We start from the raw sequence: 21,560 nt of genomic DNA on the forward strand, positions 1-21,560 counted from the left end.
TCTCCAGACCCTGCTTGGATCGCAGCAGAATTTGAGGTTTCCCTGTTGTCCCCAGCTTCTTACTCATCCCCTCCCCCCCAAAAGCCTGCCTTTCGGGGTCTGCTCTGTACTTCTCCTGCTGTGGGAAAGAGGAGAGGAGAGAGTCAGCAGACCCAAGCTTGAACCCTGGCTTTAGTAACTGAGTGATTGTGGGCAAGATTTTCAATCTCTCTGAGATTTCATTTTCCATCTGGAAAATGGAGATAAAACAATACCTACTTTCCAGGGCATTATTACCATTATTAGTCAAATGGATATCTCCTTGGTATTATAGGTATAATTTTTTTTCCCTTCATCTTTATATAGCCCTGTGATTGAAGTTCCCAGAGTGCTGACCTTGGGCTGACCTTGGGACCTTTGTCTCAGAGAGCCCATGCTCAGTCACTGATGGATGATGCGGTCTGAACTGGTTTTCACTTTCCTGACCCTAGGTTAAAAGGTTTCATTGGGGCTTTGTATTTTAAGAGGTTATTTTGGATTTAAAGGGATTTTTTAGCATGTTCATTCTCTTTTTGACGACTGTTTTCAAGAACAATCTAGCTCCTCTTTGCACTAATACTTTGAAGCATGCCGTTTAAAATTTTCTTCACACAGAAGAGGAAACAAAAGGACACAGAGAAACGCAGTGGTTCTCCCAAGGCCACGAAGCAAGTTAAGGCCAGAGCAGAAGGTAGAAGGGCCAAGGCTTGGCCCCAAGCCTTGGGTTCCTGTCCCGTTGACCACATGAAGTAACCTTCTCCATTGCCCTGAATGCAAGTTACTCCTTTAACATTAGTAGAGCTTGAGCTGAAGGTCCCCAAATAGCTCCACAGAGGATCGCTGTCCTCCTGAAATGGTGCGGAGGTCCTGGAGAGCTTCTCTCCTGGCTGTGTGACAGCCTTTTCTGCACACATGGCTCCCTGCCCACGCCTTCCTTCTCACCCACTTTCTTCTGGAAAGCCTGGGAACAAGGTCTCCTCCCAGCCGTGCAGGCCACGCCTCGCTGGGCCCCAGTGTGAAGCCAAGGCCCCTTATATGTCTGCATCCAGGGTCTTGCCCTGCGCCCCAACACAGCCACCGAGCCGTGGGCTTTGTACAGACCGCTGAGGACCAAGCCCTAACTAGCGTCAAGTCCTTTAATGGTGCTGTGCCTCAGTTTTCTTCTCTGTAAAAGGGAATAATTTTTTTTAAATATTTATTTATTTGAGGGGGAGGGAGGGGCAGAGAGGGAGGGAGACAGAGGTGGGACTTGAGCTCACAAACCAGGAGATCATGACCTCAACTGCTCAGGCGCCCCAAAATGGGAACCATTTAAAAAAAATTTTTTTTATATTTATTTATTTTTGAGAGACAGAGCACAAGTGGGGAGGGGCAGAGAGAGAAGGAGACAGAATCCAAAGCAGGCTCCAGGCTCTGAGCTGCCAGCACAGAGCCCGATGCGGGGCTCGAACTCACAAACCGTGAGATCATGACCTGAGCTGAAGTTGGACATTCAACCAACTGAGCCACCCAAGCGGCCCGGGAATCATTTTTAAGGCTAATAGTAAATACTAAGGCTAATATTCCTTTAAAGCTGATATCAGGCGAGGCCTACGTGAAACAAGATGTAAAGTCTTTTGTAAGATTTAAAACGCCTTCACTAACAACGCATTCCCTCCCTCGTTGCTTGTGCAGACCTTGTCCTCAATCCTTCAAAACCAGTCCACAGCTCTTCGTTAAGGACCATTTTCTTAAAGTCAGCTTCATCTACTCGGGCACACGACACCCACTTTCTCTTTTCAGAGCAGTGGTTTCTAAACCTGTACGAGCCTTGGGGGTCATAAAAGTACTAATAACAGTTAGAGACACGACTTAGTGGTCAGCACTTCCTGTGGGTTCTCTAATTCAATCCTTCCAACAACCCAGTGAGATAGATACTATTATTTTCCTTGTTCTGTTACAAAGCCAAGACCCAGAGAGGTTAAGCGATTTGCTCCAGGTCACCCAGCAGGTAGATGGCAGAGCTGAGAATCCAATCCAGAGTTCTCACTCTTCACTGCTACTTTCTGTAGCAACCCCCCCCCCCCCATCCAGTTTGGTGGCCTGGGGTGGGGTCCAAGCATCTTTGTTTCCAGCAAGCTTCGTCAGGATTGTGATGCTCAGCAGTTGGGCAAAGGCTGCTCCCTAGTGCTTTGTTGTTTGGTACTTCACGGTTCAATAATGACTCCCTGTGTATGTTCCCTGCCCGCATGGGCTGCTCTGCCTTTCAAGGATGGGGGGGGGGTCTCTCTTACATGGCCCTTAGCATGGAGCTAATTTGTGGAATTTACTTATTTGGGTGCATTTTGTCCCCCTGGCCTTTTATCTTTGTCCCCTTCCAGGGTTAGGTGGGGTTAGGGGTGTGTTGCCAAAACTGTTTCCCAACCTGGCTGTTCCTGCCTTGCGCCCTCAGGACGGAAGTTTGCAGTGTCCAACCTGTAAGACCATTTATGGGGTGAAGACAGGCACCCAGCCTCCGGGGAAGATGGAGTACCACCTCATCCCTCACTCCCTGCCCGGCCACCCCGACTGCAAAACCATCCGGATCATCTACAGCATCCCTCCTGGCATTCAGGTGCTCCCGAGTCAGCCACGGGCTTTTATTTACTTATTTTTTAAGTTTCAGTGTTTGCAGGCAATAGGTTTGTCTTTTTTCTTTAATGTTTATTTATTTTTGAGAGACAGAGACAGAGCACGAGGGGGGAGGGGCAGAGAGAGAGGGAGACACAGAATCCAAAGCAGGCTCCAGGCTCCGAGCTGTCAGCACAGAGCCCGATGCGGGGCTCGAACCCACGAACTGTGAGATCATGACCTGAGCCGAAGTTGGACACTTAACTAACTAAGCTGTACAGGTGCCCCGGTAATATGTTTGTCTTAATCTGTTCAGGCTGCTGCAAGAAAATATCACAGACTGGGTAGCTTTTAAACAACAGAAAGTTATTTCCCACAGTTCTGGAGGCTGGGAAGTCCAAGCTCAAGGTGCTGGCAGATTCACTGTCTGGTAAGCCCCTGCTTCCTAGGTCACGGACATCTTTATGCTGTGTCCTCGTGGCAGAAGGGGTGAGGGAGCTCTCTGGGGTCTCTCTTATGAGGGCACTAATCCCATTCATGAGGGCTCACCTTCATGACCTTATCACCCACCCAAGACCCAACCTCCAAATACCATCATCTTGGGGGTTAGATTTCAACTTGTTAATTTCCGAAGGATACAGACTCTCAGTTTATAGCAGTCCATTACTTCTTGTACTTCTTGCTTGCAAAATACATTCTGTTCCAATAGTCCCCAAAGTCTTAACTCATTCTAGCATCAACTTTAAAGTCTAAATCCGAGGACTCACCTACATACCATCTAAATCAGAGGTGGGAGAGACCCCCATGTACAAGTTCCTCTCCAGCTGGGACTCCGTGAAACTGAACAGGTTATGTGGTGGGGCCCTCGTGAACAGGATGGGTGCCCTTGTAAAAGAGCCCCCGGAGAGCCCCCGCATCCCTTCCCGAATCGAGGACACAGGGAGAAGACAGCAGTCTATGAACCAGGAAGTGGGCGCCTACCCGACACTGGATCTGCTGGCACCTTGGACTTCCCAGCCTCCGGAACTGTGAGAAATAGATCTCTGTTGTTTAAGCCACCCAGCCTGTGGTGTCTCATTACAGCAGCCAGAGAGAAATAAGATAATTTTATACTGTGAAAAGTTTCCTTTCCTCCGTCCACCCGGTTTCACCTCCTGCCCCCGCGTTCCACCATTGTTCTTACCTTCTTACGTGTCCCCCAGGATTCTCCGTGCATGTGCAGCAAAGACTGTTTGCACCTCTCCCATTGGTACACAGAGGGGGACAGTTTAGACATATTGTTCTGCACCATGGTTTTTTCAATTAACAATATAGTTTGTAGATCTTCCCATGTTGGTATAGAGGGAGCTTCTTCGTTCCTTCTTGGCTCTGGGTGAGAATCCATAGTATACATGCACCCTAATTTATATTCAACAGTCTCCACTTGATGGGCATATGGATTGCTTCCAATCTTTTTACTACAACAAATAATCCTGTAACAGATAACCTTGTATGCATGTGAGTATATCTGTAGAATAATTTTCCAGAAGTAGAATTTCTTTGTCAAATGATATTTGCATTTATAATTCGATAGATGTCCCTTGGCTTTGATTTTTGTGGGCATTTCTTTCCTCTTTTGAGTCTTTGAAAGACAGCCCTAAGGAACAAATTGAACCCTATTCCTAACAGTAAATACAAATGTGCCCCTTCCTTCACACATTGAAGATTTTCTAACTGATCTAAGATTCATTTATTTGGCAACTATTTATCAGTTCACCCTTCCTTCCTCCCTCCTCCTTGCCTTCTTCCATTTTGTCTCTTATTTAACAAACATTGGAGGATGGATTATGGGCCAGGCATGTTCTAGGTGCTGGAGAAGCAAAGGCGAGCAAAGCGGACACAGTCTTTTCTCCTCGGAGGCCCCCATTCTAGCGGGATGAGGAAGTCAATGCCCAGACATAAGCAAGGTATTGCCAACTAGCAATAAGAGATGTGGCAGAAATAAACCGGAGCAGGTGAGATAGTCTGTAAAAGAATTTAAAGAAAAATATGGTTATTCCTGGAAGGACTTACCAGCCAGTCAGAGAAGATAAGTCTACATCACCGAACTATAGAACACAACATAATGTGCACCATAGATAAACGCTGTGGGGGGTGGGGGGGGGCAACACAAGAGGTCTTCAAAGTCTGAAGACACTTGGGTTCTGAATCCGGGCTGACTCTGTATTGGCTGGGACTTTGGACAACCACCAGACCTCTCTGAGCTCGGTTTCTTTTTTCTTTTTTTAATTTTTTTTAACGTTTATTTTTGAGAGACAGAGAAAGACAGAGCCTGAGCAGGGGAGAGGCAGACAGAGAGGGGGTACATAGAATCTGAAGCAGGCTCCAGGCTCCAAGCTGTCAGCACAGAGCCCAATGCGTGGCTCGAACTCACAAACCATGAGATCGTGACCTGAGCCAAAGCTGGATGCTTAACCAGCGGAGCCACCCAGGTGCCCCTTGGTTTTTTCATCCCTACAGCTGGGAACCTCCTGTGCAGGGGGCTTTGTAAGAATGGGAGTGAACATTTGTATGTGCATGCTGTGGTATTGGGCACGGTGGTCAGGGGCTCAGTGCCCGGTGACTGGCATTATGTGAGCAAGCTACTTGTCCGGGTCAAGAAGAAGAGGGCTTATGTCTGTCTGTCTGGGAGGGTCTGAGGAGACTTTCTGGTGCAGGGCACCAGTAGTTGAACCTTGAGAGCCATAAAGAAATGGAGGAGAAGGTTTTTAGTGGGAGGACACAGCAGAGTTGTGGCGGAGAGGAAGCAGGGGTGTTGGTGGGCCACAAGGAAGAGTTTAATTTGGGTACTTGCGACGGTGGGGGATGGGAGGAGGGTGCTTGAAGGAGCAGAGAGTGAAGGAGGACTGTGGGCAGGCCATGGAAGGACGCCAGCATGGTGAGGGCTGCAGCTTTATTTGTGAGGCTTTGTTTGTCCAGCTCACTGCTGGACGCGACCAGCATTTTGGGAAGTTGTGTAGTTGGGACTGCACTTTGGGAAGGTCAGCCTGGCGGAGGAGTGAGGGGTGACCTGATAGACCAGTTAGGAGACCATTCTGGTCATGGGGCCTGAACAAGGAAGGTGCGGAGGATGAGGGAGAGGGAGATGTGGTTGGAGGTGGGGGCGGCTGCGACCTTCTGGAATGACTGGAGGCAGCCAGTTGGGATGGTAGGGACAAGACTGACAATATGTGAGTCGGGGAGTCGGGAGAGACAGCCGGTGGCTGATCCCTGGTGAGAAGTAGGGCAAAGATCAGGGCGGGGCAACCATTTTGCAGGAGATTCTTTTCCCAGCCTCTGGGACTAAAGAATGGAGAGCCAGCACGGGGGTCGAGGGGGTGGGAGGGGTGGTGTTGAGGGGCCTGTGTAGACGCCATGGATCACGGATCGTCCAGGAAAACTCAAGCTTACACCAAGGGAAATGCATCTCTCTGCAGTCAGTGCAGCCACTCTGTAGACCACCCCTTGCGAGTCAGTAGCAGGACCCCTCAGTGCTGTGTCCGTCCCTGTCCCTGGAGACTCCAGAGACCACAAGGGCTTGGGGTTTCCAAGAGGAATCGAGAACTTGGAGTTCTGCCTTCACTTCAGAGAACGAGTCTCCAATCTAGAGGAGGCAGAGTCGTGACTGCTCCACTTGGCGACGTGCAGGGAGCACACGGCCTCCTGGAGTCAGTGCCAGGCGGGTGTCTGTGTTGCAGACGGGCAAGTCCCAGGAGGGTGAGGCGCGGGCAGAGCCGTGCTGGGAATCATCTCTGGAGTTGGGCAGTCTGGCTTACAAACAGCTGTGGCCGTGAGCGTGTTGTAAATGTGCTTTGATTTCATGGGACTATGAAATTCAGAACTGTCACGTCCTGCGTCTCCAAGAAGACGTTGTTACCTCTCTCAGCCCAGGGGTATATTTCCCTTCTGTATTGCGCTTAAGATGTTCAATTTGGAACGGATAGATGATCTTGAGCCATGCTATTAAAAATATTTTTAAATCACAGGATTTAAAACTCAGTTTGGGAGGGATGGGTGCCTGGGTAAGTTCAGTTAGTTAAGTGTCTGACTCTTGGTTTCAGCTCAGGTCATGATCTCGCAGTTCCAGAGTTTGAGCCCTGCATCAGGCTCTGCACTGACACGCAGGGTCTGCTTGGGATTTTCTCTCTCTCTCTGACCCTCCCCTGCTCTCCCTCTCTCTCTCTCAAAATAAATAAATAAATTTCTAAAAAATCAGTCTGGAACCACCATCCACTATAAGAAAAAAATGAAAAGTCTGTATTTTCTTATAGTTTCTTCATTCATTCATGCATTCATTCACTCCTTGACTCATTTTTTTCAGCCACGACAGTTACCATTTGTGTGAGAGCTTGTGCTAGGAGCTGCATGGAATTATCAATATTAGATTGGCTTCATCTAGAAGGGATTTTTTAAATGGCTCCACAGACCCTCAGGGGGTCAGGGATGCTCAGAAATTATAGACAAACATTTCTGTTTGGGGTGGGAAGGGGTTGGGGGTGGGGGGGGGGAATAGATGCATTGGTTCTGGGAGAAAAATCCCTCACTTTTCATGAGCTTCTCAAGGGGGCCTGTGGATCCTGATTAGGAAGCCTGGCTTCTGGCTAAATTCTGCATCAGTTTCTGTCCCTGCTTGCTTGCTGAACTGGGGTATCAGTGCACCCCCGAGTTCACTGCAGCATTATTCACAATAGCCAAGACCCTACATGCACATCAGTGGATGAATGGATAAAGATGACTCCAAGGCTCCTGGCTCAGAGGCACTTTTGTTATTCTGAGTACTTTAGAGGGAAAAAGTTCATCATGTGCCTCAGGAAGCCTGGGCTTAAATTTTGGCAAAGCCATTGACATTGGAGAAGCCCTGTAACCTCTCTAGGCTGAAGTTTTCCTCTTTTGTAAAACAAAAGAGCCCGTGGCCAGAGCCCCCCGGGGGGTGATGATGAACGTTTACTGAGCTCTTACTATGCACTGCGGTGCCAAGCTCACTTTAGCCTTCACACTCTCCGTATTCGATGGATGGGGGAACCCACACCCCAAGAGAGGGCTCCAGCCAACACATCGGGAGGTGGCCGCTCTGGGTCCAAATGCAGGTCTAACGACTCCAAAACAGGCGGGAAACCACTGCTATCACTGCTTTGGGATCTGTTCTCTGTCCAGACGCTATGACCGTTATTATTGTCATCATTACTTGAATTAGTCACGCATGGTCTGCACCCCTTCATCAAAAACATCTTGAAAAATGCCCTTCGCCGGCTTCCTTTCTGCTTTCAGGGGCCGGAACACCCGAATCCTGGGAAGAGTTTCAGCGCCCGTGGCTTCCCAAGACACTGTTACCTTCCAGACAGCGAGAAAGGGAGAAAAGTAAGAACGGGGGTTTGGGGGGCTGGGGGGTAGGATTTGCTTCTGTGTCAGGGCCCCAAGTTTTGCTTCCTGCTGTGCACAGGCTAAAGAGCTGAGTCTCTTTTTTACCATAGACTCACATGGTAACAAGGTCATATTTGAGTCAACTGTAGGTTAAGGTGGGGACAATTAGAATGTTTTCTTTTGCAGGATAGTTGGGGCAGGGCTTTTTCCTCTCCTGGATAGCACTGGCAATACTTCATCTATTTTAGGATCCTTTCCCAGGGGGCTTTGCTGCTTAGCAGATGGTCCTGGGACCAGCACCAGTGACAACACCTAGAAGCTTGGTGTTGAGATCAGGAAGGTTTTGAAAATCCAATCATTTTCTGGCCTTAGCCACAGAAAAATGAACATAAAGATTTTATTCTAATTTTACAATTCATAGAACCACTGAAGCCCAAACCTTGGGGCACCTGGGTGGCTCAGTTGGTTAAGCATCCGGCTTCGGCTCAGGTCATGATTTCATGACTTCGTGGGTTCAAGCCCCGCATTGGGCTCTGCACTGACAGAATGGAGCCTTCTTGGGATTCTCTGTCTGTCTGTCTCTCTCTCTCTACCCCTCCCCCACTTGCACTCTCTCTGTCTCTCTTAAAATGGGTAAATACACTTTTTTAAAAAATGCAGAACCTTAGAAACTCCTTCATTTTAACAAGATCCCAGGTGATCTGACGGTACATTCAAGCTTCAGAGGCACTGCTCCAGGGCAGGGATCCTAATTTGTGGGAGATTACCTGTTTTCTTTTCTTTTAATGTACTTCTGTATTCTATGACTTTCCCAAAAGACAGAGGGAAAAATCATTGGGTTTCTGGATCCCCAGTGATTCATGGTTCAAGCTTCAGTGGTTCTATGAATTGTAAAATTAGAATAAAAATCTTTATGTTCATTTTTCTGTGGCTAAGGCCAGAAAACAATTGGATTTCCAAACCTTCCCTGATCTCAAAAAGGAAAACAACCATTGATCTAAGGGGGTGTCGTGCCCCTTCTTGTGGGGTGCAGTGCTGGACCGGAAGTGGGTTTTAGCTAGCTTTCTCTAGGTCCTGCTGGGTAACAACCTTGGTCTCAGAGGCTGACATCAACAAATGCTGACTCTCATGCACTGTGCATGCCAGTGGCTGTGGCTTGTTTGGCTGCTATGAGTCCACTCTGTCTGCTCCGTGGGGCTCCGTGTCCTGGAATCCAGGCTGAAGGAGCAGCCTTTCTCTGGTCTCTGCCCTTCTCCTGGAAGGGAGCAGAGGAGCAAGAGAGAATCCGAGTGGAATAGTGTGAACCCACTACAGCTGCTGCTGGAAGCTTGTCCCTCCTACTCACCTTTCACAGGCCCCAGCAAGTCATGAACACCACACAAGGAACGGGGTCATGAGCTGCCTACAAGGCAGCCCCTTGGGTCACATGGCAAAGGGCATGGGTGTTCTGTTACAGAGGAGGAAGCAGATCATGCGGAACAATGAGAAAATCAACCACATGGTGAAGATGTACCCAGTGCAGGGTCCTCAGATTAGAAGTCAGGACCAGTCCTGATCCTGAGCCCTGAGCAAGCCATATTTCTGTGCCTGAGCCCCAGCTCTACAGTCCCAACCGCTGGCTAAACATGTCTGCTGTGAAGTCCTACTGCTAAAACTTGAATCTTGCCAAGAGCTGCTCCCCTCTCTTCCAGGCCTCCCTCCTCTTGTTAATGACATGCCCAGAATCCCTGGGACCCATATTGGACACACAGTAGTCTCCTTGGACTCTCTCTCTGAGCCACCACCCCACTGGCTTGTTTCCCAGTGAACTGCCCGCCAAACCACATGACTCCTTTTCTAATCCTGCCATACCCACCTAGTAAATACATTTTTTTTTAAGTTTATCTATTTGTTTTGAGAGAGAGAAGGAGCATGAGCAGGGGGAGGGGCAGAGAGAAAGGGAAAGAGAGAGAATCCCGAGCAGCCTTCACACTGTCAGCACAGAGCCCGACACGGGGCCTGATCTCACAAACCATGAGATCAGGACCTGAGCTGACATCAAGAGTCCGACGCTTAACCCACTGAGCCACCCAGGGGCCCCATAAATACTTTCATCTTTTACCTGCCACCAGGTTAAGTATCTTAAGGTACAGTTTCTACCACCAAACTTTTTTGTTGAAAAGAAATAAGGTAGAAAAAAACCCAAAAAATTGTTCTGATATCTTTCCCTTCCTTCTTTATAAAGTATGATCTTCTCAGCTTGGCATTCAAGACCTACTATAGTGGGGGTCTGAACCTTCCCCTCTCACTAATTCCTCACCTTTATCCTTCACATCTGCTGGTCTGGGACCTTAACCTTGGACTCTTGCACAGTGAGGTAATAAGAGCCTGGGCTTTGGAGACAAACTGGCCTGGGTTCGAGTCCTACTTTAGCAATTTACCAGATGTGGGGACTGGCATAAAGATGAACATTCTGAGGTCTTAGTTTCTGGATCCATATAACAGTGGTTATAATTTCTATCTGTGTGGACAGGATGTTGTTAAGAATTAAGTGAAAGTAGCATTTGTAAAATGCCCAGCATAGTGACAGCTGTTGTTATAATTACACATGCCTTGGCTCATATTCATTTACTGTGTCTACATGTCCTTTTCTATTAATGGACAGCTGGCCCTTAAACAACTCAGGGGTTAGAGGTGCTGACCTCTATCCTCCCGAAGCTGATATCCACATATAACTTTGACTTCCCCAAAACTTAACCACTAACAGTCTACTGTTGACCAGAAGCCTTGCCGATAACATAGGCAGCCAGTTAACACGTATTTTGTATGTTGTGTGTATGATACACTGTATTCTTACAATAAAGTAAGCTAGGCAAAAGAAAATATTATTAGGAAAATCATAAGTATCATACTGCGAAAATATTTATATTTTATATTTTTATGTATTATATATATATTATATTTTATATTATACTGTAAAAAAAAGACCACGTGTAGTGCACCTGCACAGTTCAAACTCGTGTTGTTCAGGGTCAGCTGTATCTCCCCCCTCCTCTCTGACAGTTCAGAAGCATCTTCCCCCATGAATCCTGAATGGATCCACATCTGAGAGTCAACAGAGTAGTAACTCAGACCACGGACTGTAAGTTCAGGCAGTCCTGAAGTCTAGGCCCTCTGCCATGTACTAGCTGGACGAACAGGGCAAGTCTTTATCTTCTGAGCTTCTTCGTGTGTAGAAAGGAGATAAGGAGAATACCTGTCTTGTCGAGTTGTTGTCACTGGTACGTGACCCAGTGCTTGCTACGTAGTAAGTAAACCCTCGGGGGAGGGTCGATCGTATCTCTACCATGTGCCATTACTTCATGTTGGTATTACCACTCTTACAGTTCCCCACCTCCAGCCCACAGCGTGTCGACAGTCATTCTTTTTTGAATCCAGGTCACTTTTATCGGCCGTCTTCATGCTGGGTAGGGTGTTAGGCCCTTGTCTTGCTCCGCAGCCATTTTTTAAAAATTTAGCTGAACGAGAACACTCTTCAAGCCCGAACACCTCTCTGGGCCTCACCTATGAAACAGAGACAATAGTAGCCCCCGCCAGATCTGCCTCCATGTGTGGTTGTGTGGACCAGGTGAGTAAATGAATGTGAAATGGCCTGGCAGAGGTCACCCCACTTCAACCATGTCACCGGAGAGCTCTGCCACACCACTGGCTGAGGGCGCACTAACGCCGCATTCGGGCGGTGGACGGAATGGCGGACACGCTTCAGGAGCTCTTGGATCGTGAGTGCCTCGAATTCCTAGATCCTGTCTTTGAGCCAGGCTGCTGTAGCTAACATCTGTTGAGGTGTGGGTGCCAGGCACTGCTATGAAGGCCCTCGTACCATTTAGCAGATCGGAGCGTTGCCATTTTGTAAGTAAGGAAATTAAGGCCCAGAGAGGGGACAGAATATGCCCAAGGTCACACAGTTATTGGTGACAGACCCAAGACTTTACCTTGCGGCTCCCTGACTCCACCCCCAAATTCTTTCTATTCACTGTGCCGCTGGGGGCATCACGATGCCAGAAGACACGGACCCTTGGGAAGACCCTACCATCAAGACATAGTTTCTGACCAACACTGAATGTCTGCCTTTGGTCTCCTGCCTCCCCTCGCTCAGGTGCTGAAGCTGCTGCTTGTGGCCTGGGATCGCCGCCTCATCTTTGCCATCGGTACCTCCAGCACCACCGGCGAGTCAGACACCGTCATCTGGAACGAGGTCCACCACAAGACAGAGTTTGGCTCTAATCTCACGGGTCACGGCTACCCAGATGCCAATTACCTGGATAATGTGCTGGCTGAGCTGGCTGCCCAGGGCATTTCCGAGGACAGCACTACCCAGGAGAAGGACTGAGCTGGAGGGTCTTTGAGCCAGGAGGGGCCGCGGGGACCACAGGGCAGGAAGTGGGAGAATCGAGGTGGAAGTTGGTGCCATGCCCTCCCAATCCCCTCATTTCCCGCTCTGTCCTATCCCCATTCCCCATCCCTCCTGGCCACAGCGGGGAGGGAGATGAATAAGGTGATGTCATTCATAAACCTCATCCACCACAAAGGGGACATGGGATGAGGGCCATCCTCGGTCTGTTCCCATGGAGTTTTCGGTGCTGGGTAGGCAAGAACCCCCCCCCCGCCCCCCTGAGTAGGGGCACGGTCAGCACACTTAGGGTATGGACAGAGCGTGGGCACTCCATACCTTGGCCTTGTGAAGCCTGAGGTTCAATGCCTCAGCTGGCTTCTTGCTGCTTCCACTCTGCTTTGAGAGCGGAGTTTCTGCTTTTCTCTCCTCCTCTGGAGGCGAGGAGCTCTCACTGTGCAAGATTGGGGGGCAAAGGGGTGAACCGCTAAATTGCTGTGACATCAGATGTCGATGCCTCGGTGTTCAGCGAGGAAGCACTTCTCACCAAGAGGGTCAGAGAAGCAAAGGCTTCTGGGAGCACACTCGGCTCTCAGAATAGTCCTTGGCCTCTCTGGGCCCTCCCTCCTCACATCTTCGACCTGTCCAAAGAGGCATCTGGTTCTCTTGTGTGGATGGACGGACTCTGGGATTCCTCTCTGGGTTGGCATCCCATGATGTTTCCAGCCCCTCTCTGATCAGACCAGAGTCTGCATCCCACTTAGCATCTGAACTGTCCTCAGGGAGAGGAGCCCATAGCCTTCTTCCCAACTCATCCCAGACCAGCTCAAAGATTCCATGAGTTTCATCAAGTCACTGTGAGTAGAGCCCAGGCTGGGTTCTGTGCCATCTATGTATGCGCATATGTGTGTGTGTGTGTGTGCGCGAGTGTGCACCACTGGGCCAGGTTGGTGGACAGTCCCATCCTGTTCTCCCATTCTGTTTTGCAAACTGTCAAACTCCAGCTCTGATGGGGCTCAAACAGCCAGGCTGTGGTTCCTTGACTTTCTTCACCCTTTGCCAACCCATTTCCACAGTAAACTTGGACCCAAATGGTAACAATCATGCATCTTTCTAGATGCCCCCAGGGAACAGTGCTTGGGGAGATGTGTCAGGTGAGGACTGGACTGACCCCTTTTTATATCTCTTTCAAGACCGTATCTAAACCAGTCTATCCGGTCATGTTTCTATGAGGGCTTCGATCTGTCTCCATGCACGCTTGCTAATCAGAGCCCAGAGGGGGCTGGGCCCCTCATCTATTACAGATTGACCTAGAGCATGGAGGCAGACTTTTTAGCTCATTCCCAACAGGGTTGGGACCACATCATGGTCCAGGCCAACCTGCATTTGGGTTGTGTCCCAAGACTCTGTCTGTCTCCTCCCCAATATTCCTCTTGCTTTTCACTTCCCTTAAGGAATGAATTGGGGGTCAGGGAGGAGAGAAGGGGGATCAAGAAAGGAAACCCAATTCCCCCTTTGAAAGTGGGTTCTTTGAACTATGTGTTTGGGGGAAGTTCCTCTGGATACTAATTTGAATTTATATACCTCATGTTTTGGGGGTTTGACGTATATATATCCATATATATTTCATAATATTTGGAAGGTTTTTGATGCTAGAAAAATGGAAACAAAAGAACCTTCAAAAATGGTACTTAAATTAGAACCTGAAGCCAGGCTTTCCTGAGAGCTGGCTCCGTGGCCGCTTGCTGTTTGCCTGAAGCCATTTTGACATTGGTGTGGCCAGTGGATGCACCTGAGTGTCGCCCAGTTCCTTGGGAGGTACTGGTGCTGGGCCTTTCCTTATTCTCTGAACGGCTGTCGGGTTGCTGACTGGCTCCAGCAGAGGGAGCTCTGATGAGAGGAATCCTTCCTGACAACTCCGCTCTCAGGTCAGCCGGCCACCATCTTCTCTCACCAGCGGACCAGGAGATTGGGCCTGAGTCCACTGCACCACAGGGCACAGTTTCCTGCCAGTCGGGAGGAAACACTTGAACTCAACGGAAGAGACATGGCTGAGGCATTTAATATCCGCCCCCCCCCCCCACCGTGCCCTTTGCCAGGCCACCCTGTCCCAGAGGTCATCGAAGAGCCTCACTGCACCTCTAGTACCATCTCTGCCCTTCAGCACCTGGGTCAAGTGTCTGCTGAGCTTCTCACCCACAGGGATGAGGAAACAGACCGAGGGTCAGTGGGTAGAAACACACAGCTGTGGAGCAGGAGGTGGGGAAAGAAGGCAAATGAGGTTTGACAACTGGCCATGGCAGCGGGGACAGGCTGATTTCCCTGCCTCGGGCAGAAGGTATGGGTGGGGAAGGGGACAGCCGAGAAAAGAAGGAAGGGGACTCAGAGAATGGATAGGCAGGCAGGCGGTGTGCCAGGGGTAATACCACTTCGAGGGTAAGTCTTAATGCCTTCAAGACCTTACCCCTAGGATGCCGACCGTGTCTGTACCCCCCATTCTTTTCCTCCCTGAGGATGCTCAGCAGGGGGTACCTCCTCCTTGTGCTGCCCTTCGGTGGGACTTTCTGGGCAGAAGGATCTTGAATTTCCTTTTAACACTGTGCCAAGCAAGGCGGGGGGCAGGGGGGAGGCAGCCCTTTGCCCTTTGTGCCAGCCTAGAAAGGCACGGTCTCAGGCGCAGTGAGCACCCTGCCAGCGGAGGTACTGAGCACCGATCCCTGGGACACGGGACGTTTCCCCACCAGTGTTGTTCCTGCTCTGTTCCCTGGGTTGCACAGGGAACCCCATGCCTTGCCTGTCATGGCCGGACCACCAGCTGCCTGGTTTTCCCCTTCCTGAGTCTCCAGGGATGACAAATGGGATTGCAGACAAACTCTGTCAGATGCCTGTCCCTTAGAGGTCAATTGTGTATATGTGGTTGTGCGTGCCTTTGTGTTTCATACCCTTTCTCCTGCCCTTTTGTAGAACTTGGACTTTCTCTGTGGTTTTACACTTGGTCAAAAGTACTTGTCCTGGTATTGCACTGTCGTGTGCATGAGAGGGGAGGGAGGAGACCCCGCGTGGTACGGGAAGGGGCTTGTCCCCTATCCTTGTCCGTGGTCACTGGCATTTGCGTGGGGGTTTTCTGGGAGAGGGAAGGTGAATGCCCTAATGTAAAAACTAACCGATGTGTTGTGAAGTCCTTGGTGTTGCTCTGTGAGAGGACATCGCCACCTGGTGCTCATGAGGTGTATGTGCAGAACAATAAATGGCAAATGAACAACCACAAATTGCTGTTCCCCTTCTGCTTTTTGTAGGTCAGGGCGCCTATGAGGCATTTGGGGCACCTCTCCGAGTCTGGGAGCAACCACAAGTTCTTCCACTGATTGGGGGCAGGGGATTCCCTTCTTTCTCGGCAGCCCCCCCATATCTTTTCCACCCACACATTTGACCAAGGGACCTGACCTGACTGCTTGTTCCTCTCAAGAAAGAGACCGCATGGCAGGGGAAATGCAAGCGAATCTGTGGGGGAAAGACCGGCTTAAAAAACATGAATGTTTGCTTTTTACAGTGCCCTCCGCCCAATATAGCATAGGTTTCAATAGTTGACAGGCTGTTGTGTGTCAAATACATGTGTAGTAGTAATCATCCTGATGCTCACACAGACACAAACACAAAATGCAAACAAAGCTGCCTTTGTCACCCACATGTGTCTCTATTTCTGAGAGTCTGGGGAGTGTGGTTTGGGTGGAAGCTGGGGTGAGCCTTCCCGCAGCGCCCAGTCTGAGCTCACAGATCAGGAACCAGAGCCTGTGAACTCCCCTCTCCAGGTGCTGAGTTGGCAAAAGGATGATTGCAAACTGCAAAGCCCTGCGTTCTCATTTCCTGTGGATGAGCAGCCCGACAGTGTTCCTTAGGTCCACATTAAAAAAAAACAATTTTTTTTAATGTTTACTTATTTCTGAGAGACAGAGCATGAGTGAAGGAGGGGCAGAGAGAGAGGGAGACACAGAATCCGAAGTGGGCTCCGGGCTCTGAGCTGTCAGCACAGAGCCCGACGCGGGGCTCGAACTCACAAACCATGAGATGATGACCTGAGCCAAAGTCAGTCTCTCAACCAACTGAGCCACCCAGGCGCCCCTAGGTCCACATTTTTAATGCATGGTTATGTGCAACTCTGTGAGAAACAGAAGTTTGTGAAGAACTTTTATTTCCAAGGGCAGTTAGCACAAAGTCTGGCAGCCTGTAACTGGACCGTTGTCTCTCAGGCTCCGTAATCTTCAAGGGGTTCATGGGGAATTTGCAGAAAAGTGGTTAGCTCAGCTGAAATTTACCCACAAAACACCCACAGGTTTAAGAGAATATTTTAATGCTTAAGAGGCAGGGTTCAGAGAAGAGGATGTAGAAATCAGTGCCTGTGGCTGGCGGTGGGGGGTGGGGGGGCAGGGCTCACCTTCTGTGATTCGCTTGGTATTCACAGTGGGAGGCGGACAAGGAACCTCCTTCCCATCTTCCCACAGGCTGGGATCTTCAGGCTCCTCAGGACTTATGTGAACCTAAGCTCTCGACTGTGAATGTTAACGAGGTGAGGACAGATTATCCTTCATGGAAATGAGCTCATTAATGACATTGGATTTGGTGAAGAGTTGTGTAACTATTAAAAAGGTTGTGGAGAAGGGGCTGGCTCTGTCAGTAGAGCACATGACCCTTGGTCTCAGCATCATGAGTTGGAGTCCCACATCTAGGGTAGAGTTTACTTAATAAAAAAGAAAATTAGAAAAAAAGATGTTGCGGAGAAGTATTAACAGACTCACCCTATTCATTATAATTCAGTAAGATTGGTATTAAAATTGGGCAAAGCCCCAAATGCCAGGTAACAGGCATGCATCCCTCTAGATGCCTGAGGGAAGTCAGCCTGTGACTGAAATACATGTGTCACAGAGGGTGCTGGGTGCCTTTTTTTGCTTCATTTAAAAACAGGGATTTGATCATATCAGTCCCTTTTCTGCTGGAAAAACAAAAACCAAAAAACAAAGAAAGGTAGGATACATAATTGGTAGTTTCTACTCTGTTTTGGCTTTAGGGAGGAAATAATAGGGTGTGGGCTTACTTTGACTTTTGCATTTTTCCTTATCTCCCACCCCTAGAGAAATGCAGACTTTTTGTTGGAATGTGGTGTGTGTGTGTGTGTGTGTGTGTGTGTCTATGGCTCTGTGTGTTTGGGGTGTGTGTGTTTGGGGGAGTTGGGAGTGGGGTTGTGTTTGGGGTGTGTGTGTGTGCTAGGAGGCCGGGGGAGGGGGGTTGTGGAGGTATGTGCACGTGTGTATTTGGGGATGTGTACACGTGATACAAGGACAGGAAGGGGAAGGACCACTCATGGAAAAAGAAAGGACGGTACTCTGGTAACAGAGACTGAGAAAATGGAATGCTTGTTTTACCCAAATCTGCAGCTCCGTAAGCCAGGTAGGTGGTTATGGGTAAGAATTCCAGTTACCCTGAGCACCAGGATCTTTTCCAGTTTTCACCCTTTCTTTCTTCATGCCTTTTCTCCAAACCATCCCTTCTCCCTTGACCTCCTAATAGAAGATTATAAGTTAAAATCTGTTTTTGAGGACTTCATGACACTAGTCTGAAGGCCAAGAGTGGTCTGGTCGGAGTAAGTCTGAATTGTGGTTGGAAAGTTGGAAAACATGGACGTAGGAGAGACAACATCTTTCTGTTTAGATACAGTTGTAAGGACCCAGTCCATCAGTACAGAGCCCTCTATGCTGAAAATCAGAGGCCACATGGGACCTCCTGGGTCTTCCAGGGGATCATTCAGCCTCCAGGAGCATGAAATCCAGAGAGATTAAAAACAAAACAAAAAAAACAAAACAGAACAGAGGGAGGGTAAACACGTACAGGCAGAAATTCTTATAGCTCGTGAATTGGAAACTGTGGCTGACCTCAGATTAAACGCATGGTCTCCAAATCCAAATATTAACATGCTCCCTCCTCTCTTTTCACATATATTCAGATGAAGATAATCCATGATGCACACAGAGAAAAGACACCCTCTTTGTGTTTTAGCCCCTACCCCTGATGACTTTTGCTTAAAAAGTCACATGTGCTCTCCTCCCCCACCCTAACCCCTGTCCACAGAGCTCTCTGTTCATTTCCTGGCCCAGGGCCCTAAGGAAGTCACAAAGTTATACCTGCCTTTTGTTGCACCTGCTGCTGCAGTCCTCAGGCAGAAGTGGAGAAAGAAGGAAGGAGAGGCATGCTTGTGGTTCTGGCCAGAGATGAGAGAAATGTTTCCTGGGAGAAATTTAGGCTGGACTCTGCTCCTGCTCTCGGTCGGGGACATCCCCAGGTGCTGCCGTGCCCACAGCCAAACTCTGCGTCTCGTCCTCCAATGCCTGGTATCCCCTCTTCTTGTATTTCCGGGTGCCGTAGATGGCCAGGGTGACGGTGGCTGCCAGGGCAGCGGTGACTGCCACTGTGACCCCAGCTGCCGCCCCTCCCGACAGACCGCTGCTGTCCCCATGGATGACCCTCATGGCCCTGCGTAGCTCTAACGGCTCTCCCAGCCTCCACTGGTGGGTCTGGGAATCCTTAATCCAGGAGCTTGCAGTCTCGCTATTGGTCACCATGACAGTGTTGGTGGCAGCCTGACTCATGAGGGGTGGCCTGGTGTAAGGTGGGAGTCTGGCAGGGGGCAGAGACCCTCCTGTGAACAGCCCAGCCTTGACACAGTAGGACACTTGGCACCCATCACTGATGAGGGCGAGATGTTGGCTGAAGCCCCCGGGACACTTTCTTAGAGAAGGTGACTCTAAATCTCCGGATATGGCAGCATTCACCAAGGGGTTCCCCACTGCACAGCTGAAGAACCCGCCAAAGGGGACTGAAAACCTATAGCCCAACTCATAGTCCTGAGAGGCACATACCTTGAGATTTTCAAAAAGTCTCAGTGGAAAATAGCCAGCAGGGCACGACTGTGCATTCGTCAAAGGGTTTATGCTCTTACCACTGAAGAGGCCCCCGAAAAGCAGTCCTGAGTTTTCTGGTATCTGCCCACTGGCCACACACCAAAAAGCCCTAAATTCAGCCTTTGCCACCCGGAACACATCTTCGCACACAGTCTTGCAGAAGATGAGGAGGGTGCACTTCCTCAGACACTCCAGGTGGTTGTAACCCTCCTCATGGATCTGGGACAGCAGGTGGACTGGGGAGTAGCCAGAGGGGCATGAGAAATCACCAGTGAGCGGATTCTTCTGCTCCAGGTTTTGGCAGAGTTGGACAAACTCCTTCCCAGAGAGCTGGGTGCATTCTTGATAAACTCCTCCGAAGGAGAAATTGGTCATTTTTCCCTCGCAAGAGCCATCATCAGTGTTGGCCTGGAAATTGAAGTTGGGTGAATTGACATCTGTGCACCCCGGGTAGGTGTTGAATGTGTAATAGTGTCTCACGGCAGCCTCCACCGTCCTCGACAGCTTCTTCACGAGCGGCCCCGGCAACTCGGGCAGCATGTTGGGGGTGATGAAGAAATGCAGAGGCAGGCCGGCACGGTCGATGGCCACCAGGTGGTTAGTGATGCCCTGCTGCCAGGCCTGGAGGGTGATGCCTGGGTAAAAAGGAAGCCCTCCGATGCTCTGCACCATGGAGTTGGTTCGGTTGGAGAGGTAGCTCTTGGTGAGGGTGTTCTGCGAAGTGTAGTTCTCCTCGAATTTGAAGTTCACGATGTTCTGGAAGGCAGCACCGGCGGACGCGGTCAGGGCAGTACGGCTGCTCAGGCTGTCCTGCAGGAACGAGGCTCTGATGTGGTCCTCCTGGATGAGAGCAGCCCCAGCATCCATGCTGGTGATGACGTGGGTGCCGTAGTTGAGGACCAGCAGTTCTGCCAGGTAGGTGGCCATCCGTGTCTGGTTATTCTCCAGGCGGTCACAGATGTCCATGAGCTCCTTCTTAAAGCCCCAGCTGAGTTCTGAAGCCGGGTTGATTTTGACTGTGTAGATCAGGTTTCTCACCTGCACCCGGGTTGTTATGGCTTGGTCTTTCACTTGAAGGGTCTTCATCTTCTGGAAATCAGAGGAGAACTTGCCGTTGACCTTGGAATAAAGGGAGATCTCCAGGTTGATGGAGGAGGAGGTGCTGCTCTGGTAATTCACCCAGGACTCCAGGACTTCGGAGTTCATCTCCAGATTGGTCTGTTTCTGGGCGATGCTGATGACTTGGTCGGGGATGATGTACTGTCCATCCTCCGTGGTCCTGCAGCTCCTGTAAGTCAGGTCCATCACCCGTCCCATGTCCACATTCCGCAGGTTATCCCAGCCACCTCCCGGTAAGACTTCCAGAACAGGTAGTTTTAAGGTATTCTTGCATTTTTGAAATCTGGTCTCATCTGTCTCATCCAGAGACTTATCCGTTTTAGCCCATGCTGCCAGTGCCCACAAAAAGATAGCACCCCTGAGGCTGTTCATGGCTCAGAAGCCCCGGCCACACGCCAGCCCTAAGGAGCGGCCAGCGAGCTTGGTGCAAACCGAACAGATGGGAAAGAAGGCAGTTGCTGAAACAGAACACATACAGCAGCTCCCCTAAAGCCACCAGTTCCTCTTTGGGCTGATCTAATTGCAAAATGGGGAAATGAGAATCAAATGGAATACTAAGGTCCATCAGGACTTTGAGAAAATCATGTTGTCCTAGCTTTATCCTTACCAGTTAACCACCCTCACTGCCCCCCCACAGCCCCCAGCCCCAGGCTGATTACTCTGCAGCCACGGTGGGTTCTCAGAAAAAGTGCAACCGCATGTCTTAGTGCTTCCTCCATGGGAGATTTCCGGCTTTGAAAGAAAGCTCTCGTTTTGCTTTTTGCTCACTCTCTTGATGTTTTAGTTTCCTGAGCTGCTCTCCCCTGGGACTCCAATACTAGTTTCCTTTTACTGTAAATGCAGAGGTGAATGGTAGCATCATCCTTGCTGGGACACACTGCCTCCGCCTTACCTAGGCAAGTAGCTGTAGGTCAAGGCTGAGGGCTGGGTTTCCCATTCACCTGAGGGTAAAAGCAATTCACACACAAGAAAAGACTGAAAATCTTGGACACAAGGACTGTGGAGCTCTACTGTTACAAGCCTAATAGTATAGGCTTTGGAGGTGCTATTTCCTGAAGCAGAGCTGAAGGGACCTGAAGCGGATTCCGTGAACCTCAGTCTGCATCGTCCTCAGCATTCAGAGTGAAGGCAAGTGG

The 21,560-nt window shown here is 49.7% G+C and overlaps 2 protein-coding genes across 3 annotated transcripts in view; one reads left to right on the plus strand and one right to left on the minus strand.

The window, feature by feature from the left end:
- DTX4 (deltex E3 ubiquitin ligase 4) overlaps nt 1-15,624 on the plus strand; it is a 36,735-nt gene extending 21,111 nt beyond the window's left edge. For both annotated transcript variants that reach the window (XM_011286915.3, XM_045039339.1), the window contains exons 7-9: nt 2,450-2,611; nt 7,894-7,983; nt 12,122-15,624. In XM_011286915.3, the coding sequence (XP_011285217.3) occupies nt 2,450-2,611; nt 7,894-7,983; nt 12,122-12,355 (486 nt within the window). In that variant the 3' untranslated portion in view covers nt 12,356-15,624. The remainder of the gene's footprint in view (nt 1-2,449; nt 2,612-7,893; nt 7,984-12,121) is intronic.
- Nucleotides 15,625-16,527: 903 nt separating this feature from the next.
- On the minus strand, nt 16,528-20,980 carry MPEG1 (macrophage expressed 1). Its single transcript, XM_003993407.5, has one exon. The coding sequence runs from the start codon at nt 20,794-20,796 to the stop codon at nt 18,643-18,645; it is 2,154 nt and encodes a 717-aa protein (XP_003993456.2). The 5' UTR covers nt 20,797-20,980; the 3' UTR covers nt 16,528-18,642.
- Nucleotides 20,981-21,560: the final 580 nt, after the last annotated feature.

Source organism: Felis catus, chromosome D1 (genome assembly GCF_018350175.1).
Source record: "Felis catus isolate Fca126 chromosome D1, F.catus_Fca126_mat1.0, whole genome shotgun sequence".
NCBI lineage: Eukaryota > Metazoa > Chordata > Mammalia > Carnivora > Felidae > Felis > Felis catus.